Source organism: Gymnoscopelus braueri (assembly GCF_963280865.1).
Source record: "Gymnoscopelus braueri genome assembly, chromosome: 17".
Lineage (NCBI taxonomy): Eukaryota > Metazoa > Chordata > Actinopteri > Myctophiformes > Myctophidae > Gymnoscopelus > Gymnoscopelus braueri.
Window position 1 is genome coordinate 25,665,720 of NC_137617.1, and position 23,421 is coordinate 25,689,140.

Sequence of the window (23,421 nt, forward strand, 5' to 3'; positions counted from 1 at the left end):
GCGAACGATACCGTCGTACAACAGAGTATAGATTACATTACACTGTGGAATATCATTAATTACCGAAAAACAGCAAAGTGCATTTGTTTTTGAGGCCCTCTCTTTCTGCAGTCTCCACACGCACACGCACACGCACACGCACACGCACACACACACACTCAAAGATGATCACAACATTTCATCTGACATATACTGTATTCACATCAGGAAAATAATCAATGGTGATATGATTCATCCACTTTTATGCCATCATGACACTGTAACTGATACAACATGTAAACGCTAAGACATGTTTAAAATGTAATCTTTTGAGAAATCAATAATGGACATAACACAATTTGTCAGACTTGTCTTTTGACTTGAACTTTTGCCATTAACATTTGTGACTGGACAGTCAGGAAATATGCATGAATTTAACATTTCATTTCACACAGTGCAACATCAATGAATGTATCCTCCAAGTGTCCATTAATTCACAAATAAGACTACTAGAGAGCCACAAAATAACACAGAGGATTGTTTGGGAAACCACTCTAATCAAGGACTGATTGTTTGATATCTCCTCCATCTGAAAATGTAACTGATCTAGCAATAACTACAACAGTGGCTATGGACATATCCTGCATTAACACTGTAATGGCCTATGCAGCTCACTCTGTCTATAATTATACCAAAGAACACATTTAGTACAATGCATCATGGCACAAATCACATCTTTGCAACTTTGCTCCTTGTGTCTTCTGACTGTTTAAGGCCTAATTTATACTTTGCTGTATAATTGGTGTTGCTCGCCAAAAACAGCGATGCATCAATCAGGCGCAGCTACAGAGCTGCTAGACTAGCAGTGGTCGACAGTGCACCAAGCATACCGTAAATAGTGGGACTTCCACCGTGGTTGCATCTGTAGATCTTAAGACAACACTGGAGTTGGTAACAGTTGTTATGAAGTATTTTTCTCTGTAGGGACTCTTACATGGATTTTCCACTGCATAACTGTACCAGCATGCATACCTACTACCCTATTATGGCACATTTTGCCTTCATGTTTTGAGTACTGCTTGATTCAGTACAGACGTACTGGAAGCTGCCGGCAGGTTAACTGAATTTATAACACGGTCGAATTGGAACTACATTGTAATGTATTGAAGCTGGCAATGTGTCATAAAAAAAATACACTTGAGATTGTGAAATACTGCATTATATGGCGGCTTTGCATCGTGCCTAGAACACTCATAACTGTGATATAATCACAATATACCACAGATTCTTGTGTATTGTTATTGCTTATTATATTTAATGGTAACCCGTTGTCAAAGTGTATTATAACATTGGTGATGTACTGCTCAGTGTTCCAATGATGAACTGAAGGTGCTGATACTGTACCAACAGCAGGGTGAACACAGCCACAGCTTGGTACTTTTGCAATGGAAAAACTACTGGAGGGTACATTGTTGCTCACACGACAACACTTCACAACATGGCCACTAGAGGGAGACAGAGGGCTGCAGTAGGGATCATGCACACACACTGACAGGGAGAGGAAGGAAGCTTGGGGATTCCTCTTGTCCAGGACAGAGTGAAGGTCTGTTCACTCGTCAAAACGGCCCTCCGATATGCTCTCGAAGGAGAAGGGGAAAAACTTGAAGCCCTGGCCAACGTAGAATTTGTTCTGGAACTCCACCCTGAAAAAGTCAGACCAAGAAGGAAGAAATCAATAGCTATCATTTATGTATCTTTCTGTGTAGACAGACAAATCAATTCAGGATATGATGTCATGGTCTTTCAAAGAACACTGTGGAACTGCTCCACAGTTGAGGCCAGTCGCATGAGCCTTTGCCTTTTCAAATCCTTGAACTGTCGTGCTTCACTTTGTTTTCTAGAGATGTAAAAAGCAGATACTTGGCTGCAAATAAAAACCTGAGCAATTAAACAGAGTCGGACCGACTAATAAATACATTAACAGAGAAAAACAATTGGAAGACACGCTTATGAAAAAAACAGTGGCAGTCTGCACACACTCAGAGCAGTATGTGACCAAATATGGCTGAAATGACCAAAGACCAATCATAGCCAGACCAATCTGTCAGGACCCTTTTCAGTGACACTCTTGATATTTCATACAATAAAACAAGGCTTGATCATGCTGGATGGTCATCTACTGTTTCAGAGGAATTTTTTAACTTTCCTCTTCTACCCTGGATTTGAACCGGGTTTCCTGCACAAGTGCTGAAATGTTTTACCATTAATAGAGCCCGCCTGCTTGCTCAGGAGATAATTAGAATCTTGACCATCATCAGGTCAAAATTGGTGTCAGATCCTGAGTCTAGGTGAGACATGACCTTTGACACGATCTAAATGTCTCAATAGAAGAGCAGGGAGACAAAATACAACCACCCCAATTGTATACGTTATATTGTATTAACATACTCTACCATACAAATTGGACAAAATTACATTTTATCATTAAAAAAAGTTACATAGTGCCGCTTTAATCCCAACCCATGATGTGCTCTTATTTCACACCATAACAGTTTGTTATTTTTCTTTGAAACAGTGAATATCTGGGAAATATGTTTGGAATGAAACCCTATATCAAATAGTACATAAAGTATTATATGAGTTTAAATGTTGCTGTTGTGCTGGTTGGTAGTTTCTGCCTGTTTTTCGAGTGGTGGTTAGGGTGTACTACTGTAGGTGGTGGCCAGCTGGTGTTGCTAGGGAAGGGTGTGGCTAGGGTTCACATAGTGTGCTATGGTGTTACTTAACTAGGGTATATAAGCTGGTTACAAGGTGGTTTGCAGGTGATTGCTAAGTCTTACTACAGCAGTCGCTAGTGTTTGCTAGGGTTTTAGGCGATTGCTATGGTGCAGTAGGTGTTTCTAGGGTTACTAGGCGGTTAAGTAATTCCAGGTGTTGGCTAGGATGCTGCCGAGTGGTGATAAGGGTGTTGTTGCCTGGCAGTTGCCAGGATGTATTAGATGGTTACTTGGTGGTACTAGGTGGTTGTTAGGGTGTTGCTAGGGTATATCTAAGTGGTTTCTCAGGTGTTGCTAGGTGCAGTGCCATGGCAAAGAGAAGCCTATTGTAACCTCCTTCTTTAGCTTGCTACACATGGCACCCTTTTCTTCCCAAGATAATTTGATATCAAATGTTCTGCTTGAGTGCATTGTACACTTCATCTTCTAAGTTGGCATATGCCTTAACACCCTCTGATGTCTCCATTTATTCCATTTATCTGAAAAACAAAGAGTGGATTCACATTTCCCACTGATGTTGGACCTTGGCAAGCAGTTGTATGAGGGAAGTGAGGGGACTGCCCAGGAATGTTTTGTAGCTGTGGCAAATATTTGGCTCACCGACGTTGTGAGAGGACAAGAGGTTAGAAGCGAGAGATCCCCGCATTTACTCACAGCTGAGAGGATGGAAAAAATGCTGCTAACTGACACTTAATCTGTGTGTGTGTGTGTGTGTGTGTGTGTGTGTGTGTGTGTGTGTGTGTGTGTGTGTGTGTGTGTGTGTGTGTGTGTGTGTGTGTGTGTGTGTGTGTGTGTGTGTGTGTGTGTGTGTGTGTGTGTGTGTGTGTGTGTGTGTGTGTGTGTGTGTGTGTGGGGGTGTGTGTGTGTGTGTGTTTCCACATAGACACCTCAACCACCACATCTGAGTGTGAACAGAGCAAAGGTTCCAGGGTGAGTGGACAGCTACCTGCTTATTTTGAACTGTACGCTGTAAAATCCTCACTGTTCCTTTGACTCTGAGAGCTACACTTACGGGTCCATTTGGTTACATTGGTACACTCTACAAATGGATTAATCAACTCTCAGGATTTTACCATACTTTTTTTCCATTCACTCACGTTTGCGAGAAATGCCCAGCATTCGGGTTGAATTTTCGTGTTTGTTTCTTCAACGGGAGGGGGGAGCAGTTAAACAGACGTAACATTTTCACTGCCTATGCTAAAGATGTTCACCAAGGGCCTGGGAGCTGCCAAGCACACACTTTCTCTGGGGATTCAAACCAGCATCTGTCCACTCACAAGCCTGCTGCTGTTACATATGCTTCTGTACTTAGAGGAGTAGTTCACCCAAAAAAAAATACTTATTTTCTATCAATTACACACCCTATGAAGCCTTGAGATGTTTTTGTTTTTGTCACATTCCTGACAAACTACTCCTTTAAGTATACTTTTACAATTAGTCCCATCTAAAAGCCAAGAAATGCATTGATTCATATAGCATTCAACATTGGTTCTCAATGTAGGATCTGGGGATTCCAGGGGGACCCCAGCTTAATTATAGTTAGGAACCAAAATTAAATGTACCCTTATGGGTCTATAACTCAAAATGGAATATTTCTGATCCGTTTGGTTCCATTTGTACACTCTCAGAGTAAAAAAAAAGAGAAAAAAATAGAGATTTTACAGTGTAGATTGGGGTCCCAGAGATATATACAGTATATCTTTTATTTTTTATCAAACAGGGGTCCGTGGCCTAAATGCTTACCTACTACTGTATGTGTTCTGTTATCTTTTTAGCTGATACACTCCATCCATATGGCATACAATGAGTGAATACTAGGCAGAGGCAGGCGTTCAAAGGCACCACGGCAGGACTTGTGGCTGTCGATGAAAACATTGCCAGCTGAGGGGATCAAACCTGTGAGCTTTTCATAGGAGAGTCTTTCTTTAATCACTAGTCCTCACTGCTAGTGCAGGCACAGGCAGGCAGGGAAACTCGCACGCATGCACTTACACACACAGCCATCACAGGCCCCTTTTAACCACATTACTATTTACTCCTGGCATCCCTTTAGGGGGTGGGATTATTATATATATGTATTGTAGAGCTTGAGTGGTTAACCCATACAACATTCTCACATACATTTCTACGAAAAACAATATCTGTCTGGTTGACAATTTGCCCACTTCCGTCCGATCACTTCGAACTGGTTCACAGCAACGACAGACAAGACCAGCTGTCTGACAGAAGGAGAGAGTTGTGGAGAGAGCACGTCCTCTTAAACGTAGTTCCACTCTCTGAGCAAAGCAGGCATAAAGCATTAGCGCCATGCTTGTGTCCAATAAAAACACACAAGACATTCTCCCCTGCGCTCATTTCCAAGCCATGAGGTAAGGCTGTGCGTTAATAGTACCAACCAGACGAGAGAGATTAAAGAAAATAAACACCATCCTTCCATAGAATGCATTGAAAAGCTCTGATCAGTGGGATGCCATTTAGACAGTACGTTTATGAACATACGTTATACGTCAAGGATAAAACTGTGCTTTTACATTCCTCCCATATGCCTGTGTATTTATTGATACACCTTGGAAAAAATTGCTATTGGACAAAAATATACTGCCAGTAATAAAAGACATTAGAAATAAGCCAACACTAAACATTAAAGCTAAAATACGGGACCTATTATTAATGTAAACACTAAATGTTTAACAATTTATTTAAATGTATTTAATTATGATAATCTATAAGCAATAGGAACCTTTGTTATACATCTATATTCTATACAGTCATCGATATGTTTTACCTAAATATCTTTATCTGATAACTGCCACTTTCATAAAGAGTTTCCTGGAGTGGTGTAAAAGAAATGAGTTATTCCCTGTTTCTCTGCTCTGTGTTCTGTATAGTTCACAGAAATGCTGGAGGATCAGGAGGGGTGAAGCTAGTGCTAGGAGGCGATGGAGCTGCATGGTCGTGGGGGTTATCTGGAGACCTATACGTCTTAGCTGTGTTTACATGATTTAAACACTGAGATGCAAAAGGTAAAATAAGTTCAGGAATGGGACTGGGTGTCTGTGTTCCGTGTCAGTGGTGTCAGGCGTGTCAGGCCTGCCAGCGTGTGTGTGTGCGTGTGTGTGTGTGTGTGTGTGTGTGTTTGTGTGCCAGTGGTGTAAAGTAACTAACATTTACTGTGCTGTACTTAAGTACAATTTTAGGTATTTTTACTTTACTGGAGTATTTCCAATTTTCTGTTATTTTACTTCTACTCCACTACATCTCAGAGGCAAATATTATACTTTTACTCCACTGCAATTATTTGAAAACTTTAGTTACTAGTTACTTTGTAGATTTTGATTATTATTACAAAACATACATTAACCACTTCAGCCCTATATAATATTAGCCGATCTACAAGCTCACAATGCGTCGCGATGCTCACAATGCGTCGCATCGCGTCGCATTGTGAGCTTGTAGATCTGCTATTTTCCCCCAAAAATTATACATTTTATACATTTGACAACTTGTGAAACGGGACATTCTGCACAATGAGTACCTTCTACTTTTGGTACTTTAAGTAGCCTACATTTTGATGCCAATACTTTTGTACTTTTACTAAAGTAAAATTTTTATTCCGGACTTTTACTTGTAACAGAGTATTTCTACATCGCAGTATTGATACTTTTACTTAAGTAACAAATGTGAGTACTTTTTCCACCACTGGTGTGTGCGCGCGCGCGCGTGTACGTGTGTACGTGTGCGTGTGTAAGCTACTAACCAGTGCAGACGGAGGGCGTGCAGGAAGGCTGAAAGGCCCTCCATGATGAGGAGGATGCAGACAGTGAGCATGGCGAAGGCCCCGAAGATGAACGTCAGGGCGAAGAACCCGCCTCCACTTCGGGACGACAGGCCCAGGCGCATCACCATGGTCCACAGCACCTCAGACAGCTCTGTGGACACACGGGCAGGTCACTTCAACACTACAGTATGTCCATGATGTTTAATCTCTTATAATGATCTAAATCAACTCAATTATTATAATAATGGACAGTGTTGTTCTGCGGGGAATGGCAAAAATAGCGGATCTGCGAGCTCACAACGTGCCGCGTTTGCGACACGTCGTGAGCTTGTAGATCTGCTATTTTGGCGACACCAGGCTTAACGTGCGTTTGTAAGCGCGTGTGCATATGGGACACTCACGTGCATGGGCCAAGCTGAGGGCCCACAGGCGCAGGTAGGAGGCTGTGTTGGAGATGCAGCCCAGGCAGTATTCTATGGTGTGGATGGCCTGGATCACCGCTACATCGCCAAAGTCAAACTGGAGTAGAGAGACCACACACTTGACACAAACACTGGAACGGACACAAGAATGCCTTGTGCGTCCAACAACGGTTGCATTTTGCTGTGTAGCATTTTGCCGTAGTTCACGTGTCTCGAGAACCGTCCGACCAATCGCCCGCCCACGACCTGAGGGAGTGTGGTGCCTGGCGTCGAGTCGGTCGGACAGGCGGTTGTCCAGAGCCGCTGATCCAACCCATATCCCCATATGTAGGCATGTAGGGAGATCAGGTTGTCCGGAACCGCCGATCCGACCGATAAGCCCAATTTGCTCATATATGGGCATGTCCATATATGGGACTGACCGAAATGCAAACTCGGCACACGCATAATATGGAGATCCGGTTGTCCAGAATCACCGATCCGACCGATATGCATATATTTGCATATACTGATGACATCGGGGAACTCCATATATGAGCATAAAAGGGACACAGGTAGATGGAGAGACGCATACCGAGATCTCCATAAATGGGCATAAAAGGAACACAGACAGACAGATACAGAAATCTCCATATGTGGGCATAAAAGGAGCACAGACAGACAGACAGACAGACAGGGTACAACAGGTACTCTGACAACGGCGATTGCATAACTGGGTGGGGCATGCTTTTCCAACTTGCATCGTTCCCAACTTGCATCATTCTCGAGTAGGCTTGCCCACGTTCTAGTTACTTAACATTTTAAAAAGTAACTGGAAGGCCATACATTTCAGAATCTGCGATTACATTTATCCAATGTTTTGGATGCTAAACTTGATAAACACTGGAATGTGCAGTGTTGTTACTCTTATCATGTATGATATGAAACTGATCAGCTGGACCAAGTACCACTAAACTAAATGCTTTACCATGACAGGTCTTTATCGCCCGGCTCTCCTGTCCGATACACAGCCAACCATAACAACCAGTAATTCATGCCAGTGTACCTTTCACAGTGGAAAGGGCTTTCCGAGGAAATTACGTTATCTTCTTAATGGCTGTTCATCACGGGCCACTTTGACCTAGCCTGGAAACCAGACGAACCTCGGACCCTTCCTAACCCTAGTGACACTCAGGCAGAACACAAAGACGTCTGGGTTTGTTTATTTTTCTCCCCTCTTTTCCTCATTGGATCATAGTGCAGGACATTGTTTGTGTATTGTACAGTAAAGGCTGTCTTAAGTTCCTCCCCTCTCTACTTGCATGCAGGAGCAACGGTAGCCTTTCCTGTATGAGGTGGGAGTCAGGGGAAACCCGGGACTCAATCCCTCTACGTCGCATTTGTTGGACTTGGCTTGGAACAGGCATGGCTTCCTCTTTCCATGCTTCCCTTTTGTCCTTGGACCCGTGCAACAAGTTCATGGAACCAGTACTCATTGTTCCCATTTAAAGAGTCTCCCATGTGAGGGGCAAATGAAAACAATACCGGCCACCGCCGCATGCCCTAATGGCAAAATGCAAGGAGGTGAGTGGCCGTGACACTGTCCAACATTCCAAAGTGTCAGTCACCAGACATTCCAGCCGACCGAAGCCATGCCATTTTCCAGAACTTATGACGTACAGCAAGGAAAACGTGGGATCGGTAACGACTCGAGGTACGGACGGACACACAGACACGCGCACACACACACACACACACACACACACACACACACACACACACACACACACACACACACACACACACACACACACACACACACACACACACACACACACACACACACACACACACGCATATGTGTGGAAGGTGTATAGTTGAGGAGGGGGGTGCACTGGAATGAACTGGATGCATAGACAGACCATCACAAATGGCTAATTTATGCTTAGTTGCGCGCCGGTGTCGCAGGCCACAAATAGCTAATCTGCAAGCTCACAACGAATCATGTTGTAAGCTTGCAGATTCGCTATCTTCAGTGCAAGACATGATGCGCAGCCAAGTATAAGTCAGGCTTAAAGTACAACATGCACAGACTGACAGACAGACAGGAAGGTAAGACCATGTCTAAGCATGCTCTGGAGGTCACACCCCACTCTGTTCCTTACCGGCTCTTCCTCTGCGTGCTTGAAATGAAGTAGAGGTCAAAGGTTAGTGGCAGGGTCAGTTGATGCGATTAACAATTTTCCTTCTAGAGGTAGAACTGTAACTTTTTGCCATCTGTTCAAATGTTTATTTCACGTTCCCAACGTGAATCTCACTTTACAACTGCTAGACAGCATTTCGACGTGTTCAGTTAAAAATGTCTACAGTGAATCACTCTCTCACTACTGCATGCAATAGATCAGCAGAATAAGCTTGAATATTACAAGTAATCTATAGTAATAAGTACAAACTTCATAGCTACAACTCTCTCAATACTGTAGGTGTAACAGATACTCCTGTGCCCAGTATTAAGGGCATTTTAACCTTGCATCAATACAGTGAGATTCGCTGTTGGAGCATAAAAGAAGTGTCCAGAATGTACAACATTTTTTTCCTATCCACTCTTTACAGACCCAACAGCCTCGGCCGAAAGTGTGGACAGCTTGTCCGGTCCGATAATCTTATACTCACTTAAAATACTCACACCCAACGTTATGCAATATAAAATTCCGCACTGATGAATTCCGCACTTTGCTGATAGCGACGTCATAACCATTTCATTAAGTGCCCAAACCTTATGAGGAATTATCCTACTATTGAGCAACGTTCACTATCAAAACATAAACACTGTAAGATTTACAGTCTGAGATACACGAAAGACCCCAAGGCTCTGTCTGAGGGTGATTTTTCAGGAATTCCATTAGCTGCTGTAAGGACTCACAGGATCTGGTTCTCATGCAAAACCACCTCAGTGTTTAGGTTTCTGAAATGGAAAATCCATCTCTTATCTATTCCATCCCATCCCATTCCTTTCCTTTCTGTCCATCCCTGATCCCTCCCTCTTTCTCTCCACACATTTGTGCCCACATCAGCCCAATCCCTGGGTAACACCCATGAAAAAAAGACTGGTTATTAATATGCAGATCTAAGCTGTCCTTCTGTTTACTTAAAACAAGAAACATGGTAACCACTTAAACCCTATATACTTTGTTGTACGTCAAATAGCGAAAATAGCCGAGCTACAAGCTCAAAACCTGTGGCTATTTTCACCAAATGTGTGCTTACTGCCTATTTTTACCGAATGTTCCCTATCCCTGTCCAAAACATGGATGCTTGGGTTGATGTGGTTAATACGAGTGGACACATTAGAAACTACATGATGACGGAGCTGACACGAATCAATGGACAGATGGGAAGTTGGTGTTTAATCAATGAGCTCACCTCATCTCCCTCTTCCGAGTGCTGGGACAGCTGGTCATGGTCCATGATGCCAGCCTCATCCTCCGTGGGCCCATTGCCCACCCGTACCCCTCCGAATTTCTGTGTGCCCTGTTGGGTGAGTCCCGTGCATGATGAGGTTTGCTCTAAAGACTGCTCTAGATTCTCTGCAGGGGTTTCTTCCCTCTTCTGCGACTAAATACAAAAGCCACAAGAGCTGGGTCTAGTTTAAAGCACGCCTTGGGTATATTCACTTTTCTTTCTTTTGTTTGCACTTTGCTTGTATGTTTGAGGAGGGAGGCCCCCAACACGTGAAGAATTGCATTTCGTAATGGCTGTCCACCATTTGATAAGATCTTGACACCATACAGTACTGTATGATTCAAGAAAATTACAATGATTCCCTCCAAAAAATTTGTTATACTGTTTAGCATTTATGGAAAGATCTCAAGAACCAAGAGAACAGGTCTGCAGATCAAGATATGTGCTAGGGTGCCTGTATGGGTACTGAAGTACAGTATACTGTAGACAGCCTTGAGCAAATCTTCAAAATACGTTAAATTGATTGCCAGTTTATTAAACTGTCATTGAAATAAATCATAGCTTTTATATGCTTTGCGGCTTTTCCAAGGCATACTTTAAGCATCATTTCATGGCAACACCACATTACACAATACGATGTACGCTGAAATGAATGGCAGAGTAGGAGTGAAAGAAAACAAGGTTATAAGCAAGGTCATAACAGTGGTCACATATCAAAGGTTATAGGTGGGATCAGATTGACATACCAGGTGCTTTTTCCACAGGTGCTGGCGCCGAAGCACCAGTGTTTTCACAATCAGCATACAGGGTACACATGCAAGGGCAATCAGCACCAACAAAATCTGGATCCCCATCTACAGATTCAAACAGAGAGAGGTAAACAATGCAATGTGTTGACCATGTGTCCCAAAAACACACTGCTGTCTCAGAAAAGCCACACGACTTCAGGTTCTATAATATATTGTTGAATAATAATTATACATACTATATTGATATTATTTAGAATGATATGATAATGTATGTGTTTAGTTAATTTGTCCTGTGGGCCTTTGATAACCTGTTTAGCATCCATTGTATATTTTCCAAAAATACATACTATCGATGTCAACGGGGAGATACTGTACTTTCTCAACTCCTGAAGGTGTGAGATTTTGTGCGACAGCAGTGATATGTTGATCTACAGTTTGCAGTGAACCAAGAATTCAGAGTGAGTGATTTAGTAGTTTGAGCCTTTGAAAGAAAGTAGACATTAGACAATAAATGCAAAGGCTAATTTTCAACTAAATACCGTGACAACTGTATATCATTTATTTACGTCTATATTACTTTTCCATCGGGGTGATTAGCATCTGCCGTGATACTGCAGCCTCATTCTGCCTCATAAAGCTGATCTGCTGTACTAGACACTCTGGCAGGTAAGCAGCTGTCACCTGGAGACTCCTTTCTATTCTAAATAACTAACTGGCTAGTATAACAAACTCCACTTTAGGAGTGCAACTATCCATTATTTCCTAGTGACTATTATATCGATTCCCTTTTCGATTAATGGAATAATCAAGAAGTGCATTTCTCATAATATTTTTGTTTGTTTTATATATCAATGTATCAACACAGAGACCTTGTAACAGATATTTTTTTAACGAGTAAATCAATTAGTCAGATTAACCACTAAAGCCCTATTTTGGTGAAAATATCTGATCTACATGCTCAAAACGCATCGCGTAGCCCTATGTTCATGCTACTGTGGACTAGACCACTGTGGTGGGGACGGGAGAGGCAGAGGGGTGGAAGGGGGGGGTGTACCTGTCCCCGGTACAGAGGCTGGTTGGTGGGGTCATTGTAGTTAAAGAGACACATGTTGATGAAATGGATGAGCAGACTAGGCGCCTCCTTGGAGCTGAAGACGTCGTAGGCGGTCCACTTGATGAAGACCAGCAGGATGAGGTAGCCAAACAGGCTGGACATGAACACAATCTCTGGGATGAAGCCCAGGAAGATGTTCAGTGGCTTCTTGAAGTACCTGCAGGTTACAGTAAATCATGTACAGTACAAAGGGAAGATGAACATATCGTTGCTGTCATAATTATGTCCAAAATGGCTACTTTTCAGGATTCAAATTTAAAAATGGCAAAAGTAGCAGATCGATAGTATAGATCTGCTACTTTTGATGCATTTGTGTGACGATGTGAAGCGTTGTGAGCTTGTAGATCTGCTATTTTTTTTTTTATCGGAAACCTTTTGGCAACACTGACATGCCTAAAATAGTTATCGATTACTACTTTTTTTTTGTACATCACTGATTAACGATATTTTTTCATAATCGATTATATCGATGAGATCTGTGGCACTCCTAGTGCAGTTACACCTGGCCTGAGTCAAACTAATTGGGCTCAGAGCTAGGTGCGAGCTAGGTTACAGGATAAATCATCCCAGTAAGTCATCCCAATAAACATTCAGCGAGGAATACAGCCTCTGTTATGACTGTATCTGGCTATTTCTTTGAGGCTATGTACCACATTGTTCACCAAAGGCATGGCAAGCAGCGTGTAGCCGCATGGAAATAAAGAGAACTTTTGTCTTGAACCTTGGCTGTCGTCTGTCCAACAATTGAGCCTGTTACAGACTTCTTCCTCTGTCTTGAATGGGGGATGGGGCTAGCTCAAGCCTTTTTGAGGCCCTGGGCAGAATTTAATTATCACCACACTTTGGAGACATTGTACTGTAATTGGCTAAGATAACAATCTAGTATCATTTTTAAAAAAATCTACGGGTTTGAAAAAATATATAGTATATACCACAAGCTCACAACACGTCTCACTGATGCATCTGTGCTTGTAGATTGTGCTTTTTTTGTGCTATTTGTTGTACAATTAGGTACAGTATAAAGGGCTTATAGTCATACTGTGCAACTTTTTCAATTAGACAAGTAATTTTTTATATACACTTTCACTGGTATATTTTTACAATAGCCATTCCAAACAGATTCCACAACTTCTCTTAACACTATTAAACACATTACGTTTTTATTCACGAGTGTCTGCCTTTGGAAGCTGCCCTGCAGCATACATTTTGGAGTGGTGTAGTACTTCCATACTGACAAATACTCTATTGACAACGGATCTACGAGAGGTGTCGCCAAAATAACTACTAAAACACAGTATGACTTTAGTGCTTAAATGTTTTATTTCATGTCTGTTTGCATGCCTGGTGGCCACAGGGAATAAATGGTCCTAACTGATCCTGTGGGCCGGCCCTGAATGTGTGACTTACAGGTGGTTGAAGAGGCTGAGAGACACTCCAAACAGCATGTGGATCACACCCAGAATGACTGACATCTTCATCTTGAATGAGTTCAGGAAGGTCAGCTTGTTGGAGGCAATGTTCCATACCTGTAGGGACATGACAAAAAAGGCCTGGACTTTAGCGGGACTGATGAAAACAAACCTGATCATCATACATGACTTCTCTAAAGCCTGATTTATGTCGGTGTTGCTTGCCGAAAATGGCAGTTCTGCAAGCTCACGAACATGTCACAGCGTGACCGTTGTGAGCTTGTAAATTGGCTATATTCTGCGCGACACCAGTGCACAACTAAGAATGAATTAAGCATCATCTTGTCATCATTTTCTATTCATGGTAAGTATGTAAAATTTACCGGGTCAATTCCAAGCGGATAAGGCCCACCAAACACACCGGGAACTGCCGGGTCCAGCTGTAACACCGCGTTTCCATCAAGCGTATCGAACCTAGAACCAATTCACAGTAAACGAAACAAAATAGTCAATTTCTGTCACATTTGATGTTCTTGGACAAAAACAAGTATGGTACTTGTACTAAGCAACAAATGCATGACTTACGTCCAGTTGCCTCCTTTGGCGCTAAACATGGGCCGGACACTCCATGAAGAACCAAACATGTTGAGAGATTTGGAGAAGCAGTCGTTATAGATGAGGCCGGTGTACATGGAGAACAGCCCCATCAGTAGGATTATGTAACGACCAGCAAACACCATGTTGAAGATCTGCAGGGACAAAAAAAAAGTTTAATTTTTTTTTTTCAAAGTTCACAAATAGCGAAAATAGCTAATCTACACATTGCAAATGTGAGCATTTTCGCTACTGGTCGTACAACGAAGTAGTGTATACATACAGGGCTTAAGTGGTTAAAGGCCCGATATGGCGGTACAGGTTTGTTTTGAACATAATGATGTTGGTTTTTATTAAATGTTTATTGAATACTTTATTAGACAGAATGTAAACAGTACGAGTACAGTCAGACATTTGAGCTAAACGGATAACACAAAGAAGTCCTGTAAATTCACGTTCTCAAAGTTTGATTTCTAAATGGGAAATATGTTATTTAATTTGGGAACTATCTTAGCTCACCATAAATCAAAATATAGATTTTGATAGCAGTAGGGATTGGTACTGTAGGCTACTGTACATCAGATCCTGTAAATTGTTAGATGATCAGGTCTTTGCTGCCTGTATTTATTTTAAACAAATACCTCGTTGTCAGTCTTCTGGGAGACGATGCGACTCTCTCGGATGACCAGGTAGAGGGCTGCGCTGGTCATCAGCAAACCATGACCCATGTCACCAAACATGACCGCAAATAGGAAGGGGAAGGTGATGATGGTGTATGGTGCTGGAATAAATAAGATAAGACGAGATCAAAATAAGATACTGTAAGTTCATGTAACTCGTGAGAAAAAAGCTCTTTGCTTAGAAATGTAAATGCCATATAATCTCAGTCTTTAACGCCCAGCCAGGTCAAAGGTCAATACTTATTACTTAAGTTAGTTGAAATCAGATATAGATTCTATTAATATCAGTGCTTACAACGAAGTAAGTAAGCTTTCCTATCGCAATGCTATGTGCTGAATTGAAATATAACCTGGGTTGATCTCCCGGTAGTTTCCAATGCCATAAGCATCAACTATGTTCTGGAACCCAGAGGTGAACTTGTTGGTCTTGTTGAAGGTGGGCGGGGTCTGCTTGGTCTGCATCCTGTTGAGAATAGATGGCACTGTGGAGCCACTCCTCTCCTGTCAGACAGACCACATCACAGCTTCATGTCATTCTCGAGTACTGTGTAGACTGTTGTACATTTTGTGCTTGTGTGTAGGGCTGGGCGATACGAGTTCAAATCATCATCACGATTATTTCAATCTTATGCCACGATAACGATTAATGAACAATTATAGTTTCTTAATAGTGAAAATAGCAGATCTATAAGCTCACAACAAGTCGTGATGCGACATGTTGTGAACCTTTAGATTGCCTATTTTTGCTATTTTTGTATGCCACCATTGCACAACGAAGTATAATACAGAAAATATGATGGTTAATGAGACTAATTGATTAAGTTGATTATTTAAAAAATCAATTCAACTTTTTTTTTTGTGTTGATTTGTTGATTTTTAAGACATTTAAAAAAAATCTATATTAAAAAAACCTGCTTCTCGGTTGTTCCATTAACCTGCATGAGAAAGAATAAGTCAGATATTGTTTCTAAATGTCGGTTTCTGTAGGTACATTTTGTTTCTCATAACTTTTCATAACTTCCACATTGAATTTGGCCTAATTCAACCAAACGTGGTGCAGGAAAGGTGAATGGACAAGATGACAATAAAGCGTCCCCCACATAAGCTGCAGACTAATGAAACAACAACAGAAAATACACTGACACCAGGTCAGTTGTGCACAGCTGGGCATATGCCCATGGCAGAGACTCTTGTTGTGCTTGGCTGCATGCTAACATTACTTCAGCAATTGCCTGTTCCTGTTATTTCAGCAAGTTTTAGATATGAGAGCATTGAAGCAAAGCACTTCAGTGAGCTCTCTGTGATTGTAGAAAATTAATTCAGCGTTATCATAGTTTCATAGTCCATTGTATAACAGGAATTGCATAACATTGTTACAATCATACTGTTCACTATATCCGCTATATGGCGTTCACAATACAAAATGTACCTTAACTAAACAGCAACAGGAAACGGAGACATAAAATCGACTGGGTGGTGGCAGTCTGAATGTTACACAGGCTTGTGGCCGGGGGGTCACCAGCTCCTATCCAGGACTAACTGAGACTCTGAACAGGGAAGGGAATCATTAAAATGTTCTACTTCTCAAAAATCATAATCAAGATTTACTCCAATATTTACAAACCTATTACAATCCCAAAATCAAGCAGATACAGTTAAACTATTACATGTGTCAACTATTTAGTCTTTAGTTTTTTCGTTTTTTTTGGTGGTGGACCTAACATTTGTTTGTTTGTTTCACTGATTGGGCCTTTTAAATGATAATTTAATTTAATTTAGTTGTTCAGTGAGACCAACAGTTGTAACACATTGACTGTTCCTGGGTTTGAAAATAAAACGCAGAAATGTGAGTGTGAAAAGCTCCCAGGCAGACTCACCGTCCCTCGGCGCAGGGCAAACTGAATGGAGTCCAGGTCGGAGACGGGGCACCACACCTCAGCGATGAGACACTTCTGGGTGACGTCAATGTTGCAGAGGTTGAGCGTGTGGTAGATGGCCTTCATCTTCCTCACCTTGATGAACCACACTCTCATGGTCTTGGAGGCCGCCTGAAGGACACGCTGACGATGGTCCTCTGTTTGGTTCAGTACCTGGGGTTATGAATATTTGTTCAAACACACATTTTCTTTACAGGGTTGCATTGAACCTAGAAGGTAGTGTCAGATTAGACCAGAGTTGGGGTTAATTTATACAATACGCACTATTTTATAAAATTATAAATAAGATGTATTTACAATGTGTCCATGTGAAAATAAAATATATATATTTACATTTACATTTTTGTTCAGTGACACAGTTCTTCTACAATTTGACTGAATTAGCTTTTACATGCCGTGTGAAGCATAATGGAGACTTTTCTTCATGTGCAATAAGGAAAACATTGGGGGAGACCACAGCATTGTAGAAGAGGGCAAGAGAGTAGTTAGTTAGACTAAAGAAAGAAAATAGGAAAACTTCCACCCTCTGATTTACGGGTGTATGGCTGTTGGAAATGCAACTTATCTCAGGAAGACACATGGCACCTGAAAACATGCAACTTGTGAGAAATTTATGGTCAGCATTGAATTTCTGACACTTTGGAAGAACCATTTATATTGTAGAAAATTGGCTTGTTTTGCAGGTGGAAATGTGCCTAAAACAATCGGCTGACTTCACTTCAAAGTCACCTCTCTCAATGGCAAGTACAATCTCATTTCCTCCTTCTTTCACTCTCTCTGTCTTGAACAAACTGATGAACTATCCTACTCACACCCTCTCACTTTACTTTTGACTTCCTTATTTGCTTCAGGGCTACGAGTTATCTAGAGTAATTTCCTCTCACTTGGCATTGTTGCTCAATAAATTCCATCTAATTGAGCTTTGTTGTCATTTAGGCCTAGTTTGTGTTATTCAATGTAATTGTGACCCGCTCATCTTGATTTTTTTCATTGTGAGGTGAGATGTTTTTTATAAGGCCCTTTGTGTTTTTCTCTGTGTCTGGTACAATTGGCTGACTCCTAGTGGAACTTTTAGTGGTTTCTCTCTGCAATTAAACAATGAATGTCTCCAGGCACGGTTACATTTGATTTACACAGGCTGCCAGGCTTGTACATAATGTTTGAATCAGAACCTCAAATTAGTATGTCGTCAAGACATGCCTATGTGGTTGCCGTTGTTGCTGCTGAAATCTAATGTATGGTCTGGATCATGTAACGCAGTCAAGAAATGTTCCATCGTTATCATAGAAGACAACATACCATCTGGAGGTCATCGATGCGCGTGTTGACCCCAGCCAGCATCTCCTTCCTCTCCCCAGGAGTCTCAGGACAGGGGTAGAGAGAGGCACGGAACCTATTTAAAGAAAAACAAAACACCAAACCAAAAATTAGACATCTACATAGAATTGGGATTTAATGTGGATTCGAAAAAAGAATAACATAGACAGTAACTTTCACTATTAGTTCATAATCATAATCTATTTCAATCTGTTTTATTCTCTTTACCTCAACCAGATAACTTAGAAATATGTATATTTGTCTCAGGCATGGCTGTCCTGAACATTCTAACCTTTATAGATTGTTAGCTAGCCTACAAAAAAGTATGAATTTTGAATCACTATTATCATCATTATTATTATTGTTTTAACCACTTATGTCAACCAGGCATGACATTATAGGCTAAAATGTTCAAAAGAAAAGAAAAAGATCTATGTAGTACAGCTATTTATTTATTTTTTAAATTTTTTGAAATCTTTAAAATGTTTGAACATTTTGTAAAATAGGGCTTATTAAAATGACTTGTAGTGTAAACAACTGACAGGATGTTGATAAGGATTTTTCACTTGTCTCTTAGAAACAGTAAACTTATAGTCTTATATATGGTACCCACCCCTCACAGATCTTCTTGACACGGTTCTTCAGCTGATCCCCTTGGAAGAAGATGATGAACACGGACTTGTGCACTTGGTCACCCTGTCAGAAAGAGAGCAACATATTAATATCAAATTACTGTGGCTGTATCTGGTAGGTTTGGCTATTCTCCTACCAACTTTGGCAGAGAATCAACCTTTGTTTCGGGGGCCTTTTCTGTTCTGAAATCCTAGTTTGTTGATCAAATGAAAGCCGCTTGTGAATTTGAAGATTTATCAACCATTGTGGCCAGTGAATGAAAAGAAATCTCCATTATGAAATTACACAAAAGAAGAATAACGCAGTGGTAAGTTGTAACAGCTTCTTTTAGCCAGTGCAGTATATGACTGACCGTGGTGGGGTCCTCCAAGGGGTCCTCGATGTCTGCCTGACGTAAAAAGACGTTACCGCGACACACCCTCCACAGCATCCTTTCAAAGACCTGGAGCCGCTCCCTGCTGATCACCCCGGCAACGAACCTGCAACACCAAAAGACAATACTGTTCAGTAAAGGGTCATTGTTATCCAGGTGCTTCATGGTTCTCAAAGTGAGCTCCGGGGGACCCTCAGGGTTCCTTGAGGGGCTTTCAAATGGATCCTTACAGGTCTATAACTCTGAGAATGTACAAATGGACCCAAATGGACGCTTACGTGTACAAATGGACCAGTTCCATTTGTACACTCTCAGAGTTATGGGGGTCCTTGAAGTAAAACATTTTGAGAACCACTGGTCTACGCTTTTGTTATGGCTGCTTTATAGTAACTTGGCACTAATTACCATCCTCCAAACCATTATAGGTTTTGCTATAACCTTTTGACAAATATGATTAAGTGCAGGTACTTTACCCCAGTCTGAGGGGGGCGCCACGGCCTCCTTCACTGCCTTCCATCAGGGATGACGACTCCTCTAACAGGTTGGGGTCCTCCATCTGTTCAAGTGGTTAGGATGACTATAGTTAGTTTACTAATTAAAACCTAAAATTGATGATCTGCTCTTTTTTAATGTTGCATAATAACATAATTCTGTATCTCTTGCATAAGAAACCTCTCATCCTTTTATGTAGAGCAAGCTTTCTACCCACTTTTGTATTATTATGTATGTATCATACAACAAACATTGCAATGGAAGGATGCAGAGGGAGCAGAACAATGGGAAGGGAAGGGTGTTGTGGATGAACTGAGCTACTAAACAGAGTCAGATAAAAAATAAACAGGCCTCATTGAAGAACTGTTGCGTGCTGCGCAGGATGTGCTTGAGCTCCGTCAGCTCCAGGAAGTTCTTCTTCAGAGCCTCCTGGTTGGTGTTGATCTCCTTCAGCTCATTCTCCAGTTTCTCAAAGGTGGCCTGTCCATCACAAACAAGAGCCAAAGGTTAGGTTGCATGCAACGTTTATGTGTAAAGTTTACAGGAACGGTCAACTGGTGATTCGACAATGCTTACATACAGTATATCTTTGTAAAGCCGTTTCAATTGATCAATGATATACAGTAACCAGATAACTACCTCTAAATCGATCATGTCCCTGGGGAAAGGGACCTCTGGGTTTTCTCCAGTGTCCACTGTCGGGATGTTGGCTTTCTTGATCTCCTTCTCCACAAACCCTATAGAGAAGAGAGGATTCAAAACATTCAATCATTTTAATTTTAATATTGATGTACAATACATCCCCCCCCCCAAAAAAAGAATACATCACAGAGGGCAAATGCAACCGCGTCCGATAAAGTGCATAAAGTCACAACAGTGTATGAGGTATTTCCATTATCATCCTCTCGAAGCATGTCCGACACGTCAACGGCCCTTAAGAGTTGGATAAAAGGCCCCCAAACCCTATCATATAATTCACTTTTCCTCTTCAGAATATAGGTTATCCTTTCCATAGCACAGCAACTGCTCATTTCCCTGAGCCATTACTTACTCAATTTCCTGTCCATCTCCTCACATCTCCTCACTTCATTCACAAACTTCCGCTGGAAAACATTCACATCCGGATTGAGCTGCGAGTGGAAAGGGGAGAAGAGAAAAAAAACATGATCATTCCATACGTCCGTATCCAGGGTAACATAACAATGAAAGTCCTTAAAGGACAACATTAAAAGTCATAAGGGTTTATGATTATCAAAACAACAGTGCCATGACGATAAATGTAATGAATTTGACCGCCTGTACCCTAGACTGACCATGTGCAAGAGAGACATACAGTAGGTAAGGAAATAAGAGCTGATAGTGAAAAAGGTGTGTACTGTATATATATACAGTAGGCCTATCGCTAACAGGAAGAGTGCAGCACTATAAGGAAGAGTGGGCACCTCCATGTAAAATTGGCTATTTTGTCCAAAATGTTTTAAGAAAATACATTTGGAAAACGGTCTTAAATAATGTGAAGTGTACAGTACATGATTAGAACACGATTGATTTCTACAATTGCTACAAATTGCTGCGTGCCCTGTATATCCAATCATTTTGGGCATAAACAAGAAGTTGAATGGTAAATTTGAGTCTGATAATGATGTACCGTGGTGTGCATGTTCACATCATGTACACTTTACATTACTTAAAGGAGAATTCCGGACATTTTAAGTGTTATCTTTGATGTGTCGTTACTCACATACCGACGTAAACAGTGGCATTGTTTATTTCCAGATATTCCCCTGTCGTCATATTTTCAACCTCCTCCGTTGTCATAATGGGAGCGCGTGTCATAGGGAAATTCGTCTATTATAACCGATGCAAAGTTATTTTTTTCTCTACTACTACTCATTGTGGAGTCTGATGATAGTCAAACATGCAGTGAAAGTTCCTGAGAGGCTACCGCTAATGACGAACGAGCTAACGCTAGTTGCTTGTTTCTCAACATGGCAACACCAAGTTGCCAGGTTCTGGGAGAGAAACAAGCAACTAGCGTTAGCTCGTTCGTCATTAGCGGTAGCCTCTCAGGAACTTTCACTGCATGTTTGACTATCATCAGACTCCACAATGAGTAGTAGTAGAGAAAAAAATAACTTTGCATCGGTTATAATAGACGAATTTCCCTATGACACGCGCTCCCATTATGACAACGGAGGAGGTTGAAAATATGACGACAGGGGAATATCTGGAAATAAACAATGCCACTGTTCACGTCGGTAGGTGAGTAACGACACATCAAAGATAACACTTAAAATGTCCGGAATTCTCCTTTAAGACCATTTTTTAAATATATATATATATATTTTTTACATTTTGGACAAAATAGCCAATTTTGCATCGAGGTGCCCACTCGTCCTTAGTGCCCACTCTTCTTGTATCCTATCTATCTATCTATCTATCTATCTATCTATCTATCTATCTATCTATCTATCTATCTATCTATCTATCTATCTATCTATCTATCTATCTATCTATCTATCTACCTATCTATCTATACACAGATGGAGAGAGAGATTAACATTTGTATTACATTTGTGTGTATGTATATATATATATATATATATATATATATATATATATATATATATATATATATATACACACACACACACACACACACACACACACACACACACACACACACACACACACACACACACACACACACACACACACACACACACACATTTTCATTCATAAATACTTACATCCCTGAATTGCACCATTCCCAGTTCTCCCAGTTCACTGACACAGCAGTAGGCTGCCTCAGACTGAAGGAACAGCTGGGCCAGGGTCATTTCTTCGCTCCTGAAGAGTTCCCCCATAGTGACGACCGCTGCCTCACAGGCTCACACTCTCCAGCTGTTGAATAAATATAAACACAACACCTGGGACAGAAATATCATATGATTACAATTAAAATTGGGTGAATTATTTCATAGATGTTGTTTAATGGGTCTTTTTTTTATAAGCCAAGATTATAGCTGGTAGCTACTGCAACATGACATGATCAAGTAACTGCAGCCATTCTATGATAATAGAATAGCCTACTGCAGAACTGTTATACACACAATTGCTTTATGTTCAAGTAATAATATGAAAAGATATGCATATATGGCTTTAGCCCAAACGCTCAGGCAGGCGTATAATGAGCGCAAGGTTATCCAAATAATGCACAACAGATAATAGCTTATTAATTTATGCATTGATAACTACAATTGTTTTTTAACCACTTAAACCCCAGCATCGGTATTGTGGGGAAAGCTTTCCCTGAAAATAGCAGACCGACAAGCTCACAATGCCATGCATTGCGTATGCATTGTGAGCTTGTCTATTGGCTATATTTTCAGCTAAAGCTTTCCCCACAATAACAAAAATAAAACAGAAAATACACTAGTATTGAGCCCTGGGGGACTGCAGTTACCCGTATGGGGTTTAAGTGGTTAAATAAACACGTTCATACGGGGACACTGTAGGGGGGTCCCCAGCTAAATTAGTTCACATAGCATCACAATCATTTTAACCACCTAGCTTTGGCTATTAAAAAATAGCAGATATACAAGCTCATAGCGCGGCACCGAGTGCTGCGCTACGAGCTTGTAGATCTGCTATTTTTTGAAAAAACCTTGAAAAAGTGTGCATATCTTTGAATATTTATATTTCTTAAAGCGAAAATTAACTGAA

At 41.1% G+C, this 23,421-nt stretch overlaps 1 protein-coding gene across 12 annotated transcripts; it reads right to left on the reverse strand.

Annotated features, from left to right (window-relative positions):
* Positions 1-1,336: 1,336 nt before the first annotated feature.
* Positions 1,337-22,562, reverse strand: atp6v0a1b (ATPase H+ transporting V0 subunit a1b; the record flags this gene model as incomplete). 12 transcript variants are annotated; one of them, XM_080454884.1, is made up of 21 exons in its annotated part: positions 1,337-1,682; positions 6,514-6,685; positions 6,936-7,053; positions 9,101-9,118; positions 10,359-10,466; positions 11,144-11,251; positions 12,201-12,417; positions 13,668-13,786; positions 14,053-14,143; positions 14,255-14,418; positions 14,905-15,044; positions 15,294-15,444; positions 16,821-17,033; positions 18,180-18,273; positions 18,811-18,893; positions 19,183-19,309; positions 19,677-19,759; positions 20,047-20,175; positions 20,335-20,432; positions 20,747-20,825; positions 22,446-22,562. In XM_080454884.1, the coding sequence occupies 21 exons, from the start codon at positions 22,560-22,562 to the stop codon at positions 1,589-1,591; spliced, it is 2,523 nt and encodes an 840-aa protein (XP_080311010.1). In that variant the 3' UTR covers positions 1,337-1,588. The 12 variants fall into 12 exon arrangements, with proteins under 12 accessions (XP_080311010.1, XP_080311001.1, XP_080311009.1 ...); XM_080454875.1 differs by having other exon boundaries at positions 10,359-10,550; XM_080454883.1 differs by lacking the exon at positions 9,101-9,118.
* Between the last annotated feature and the right edge of the window lie 859 nt (positions 22,563-23,421).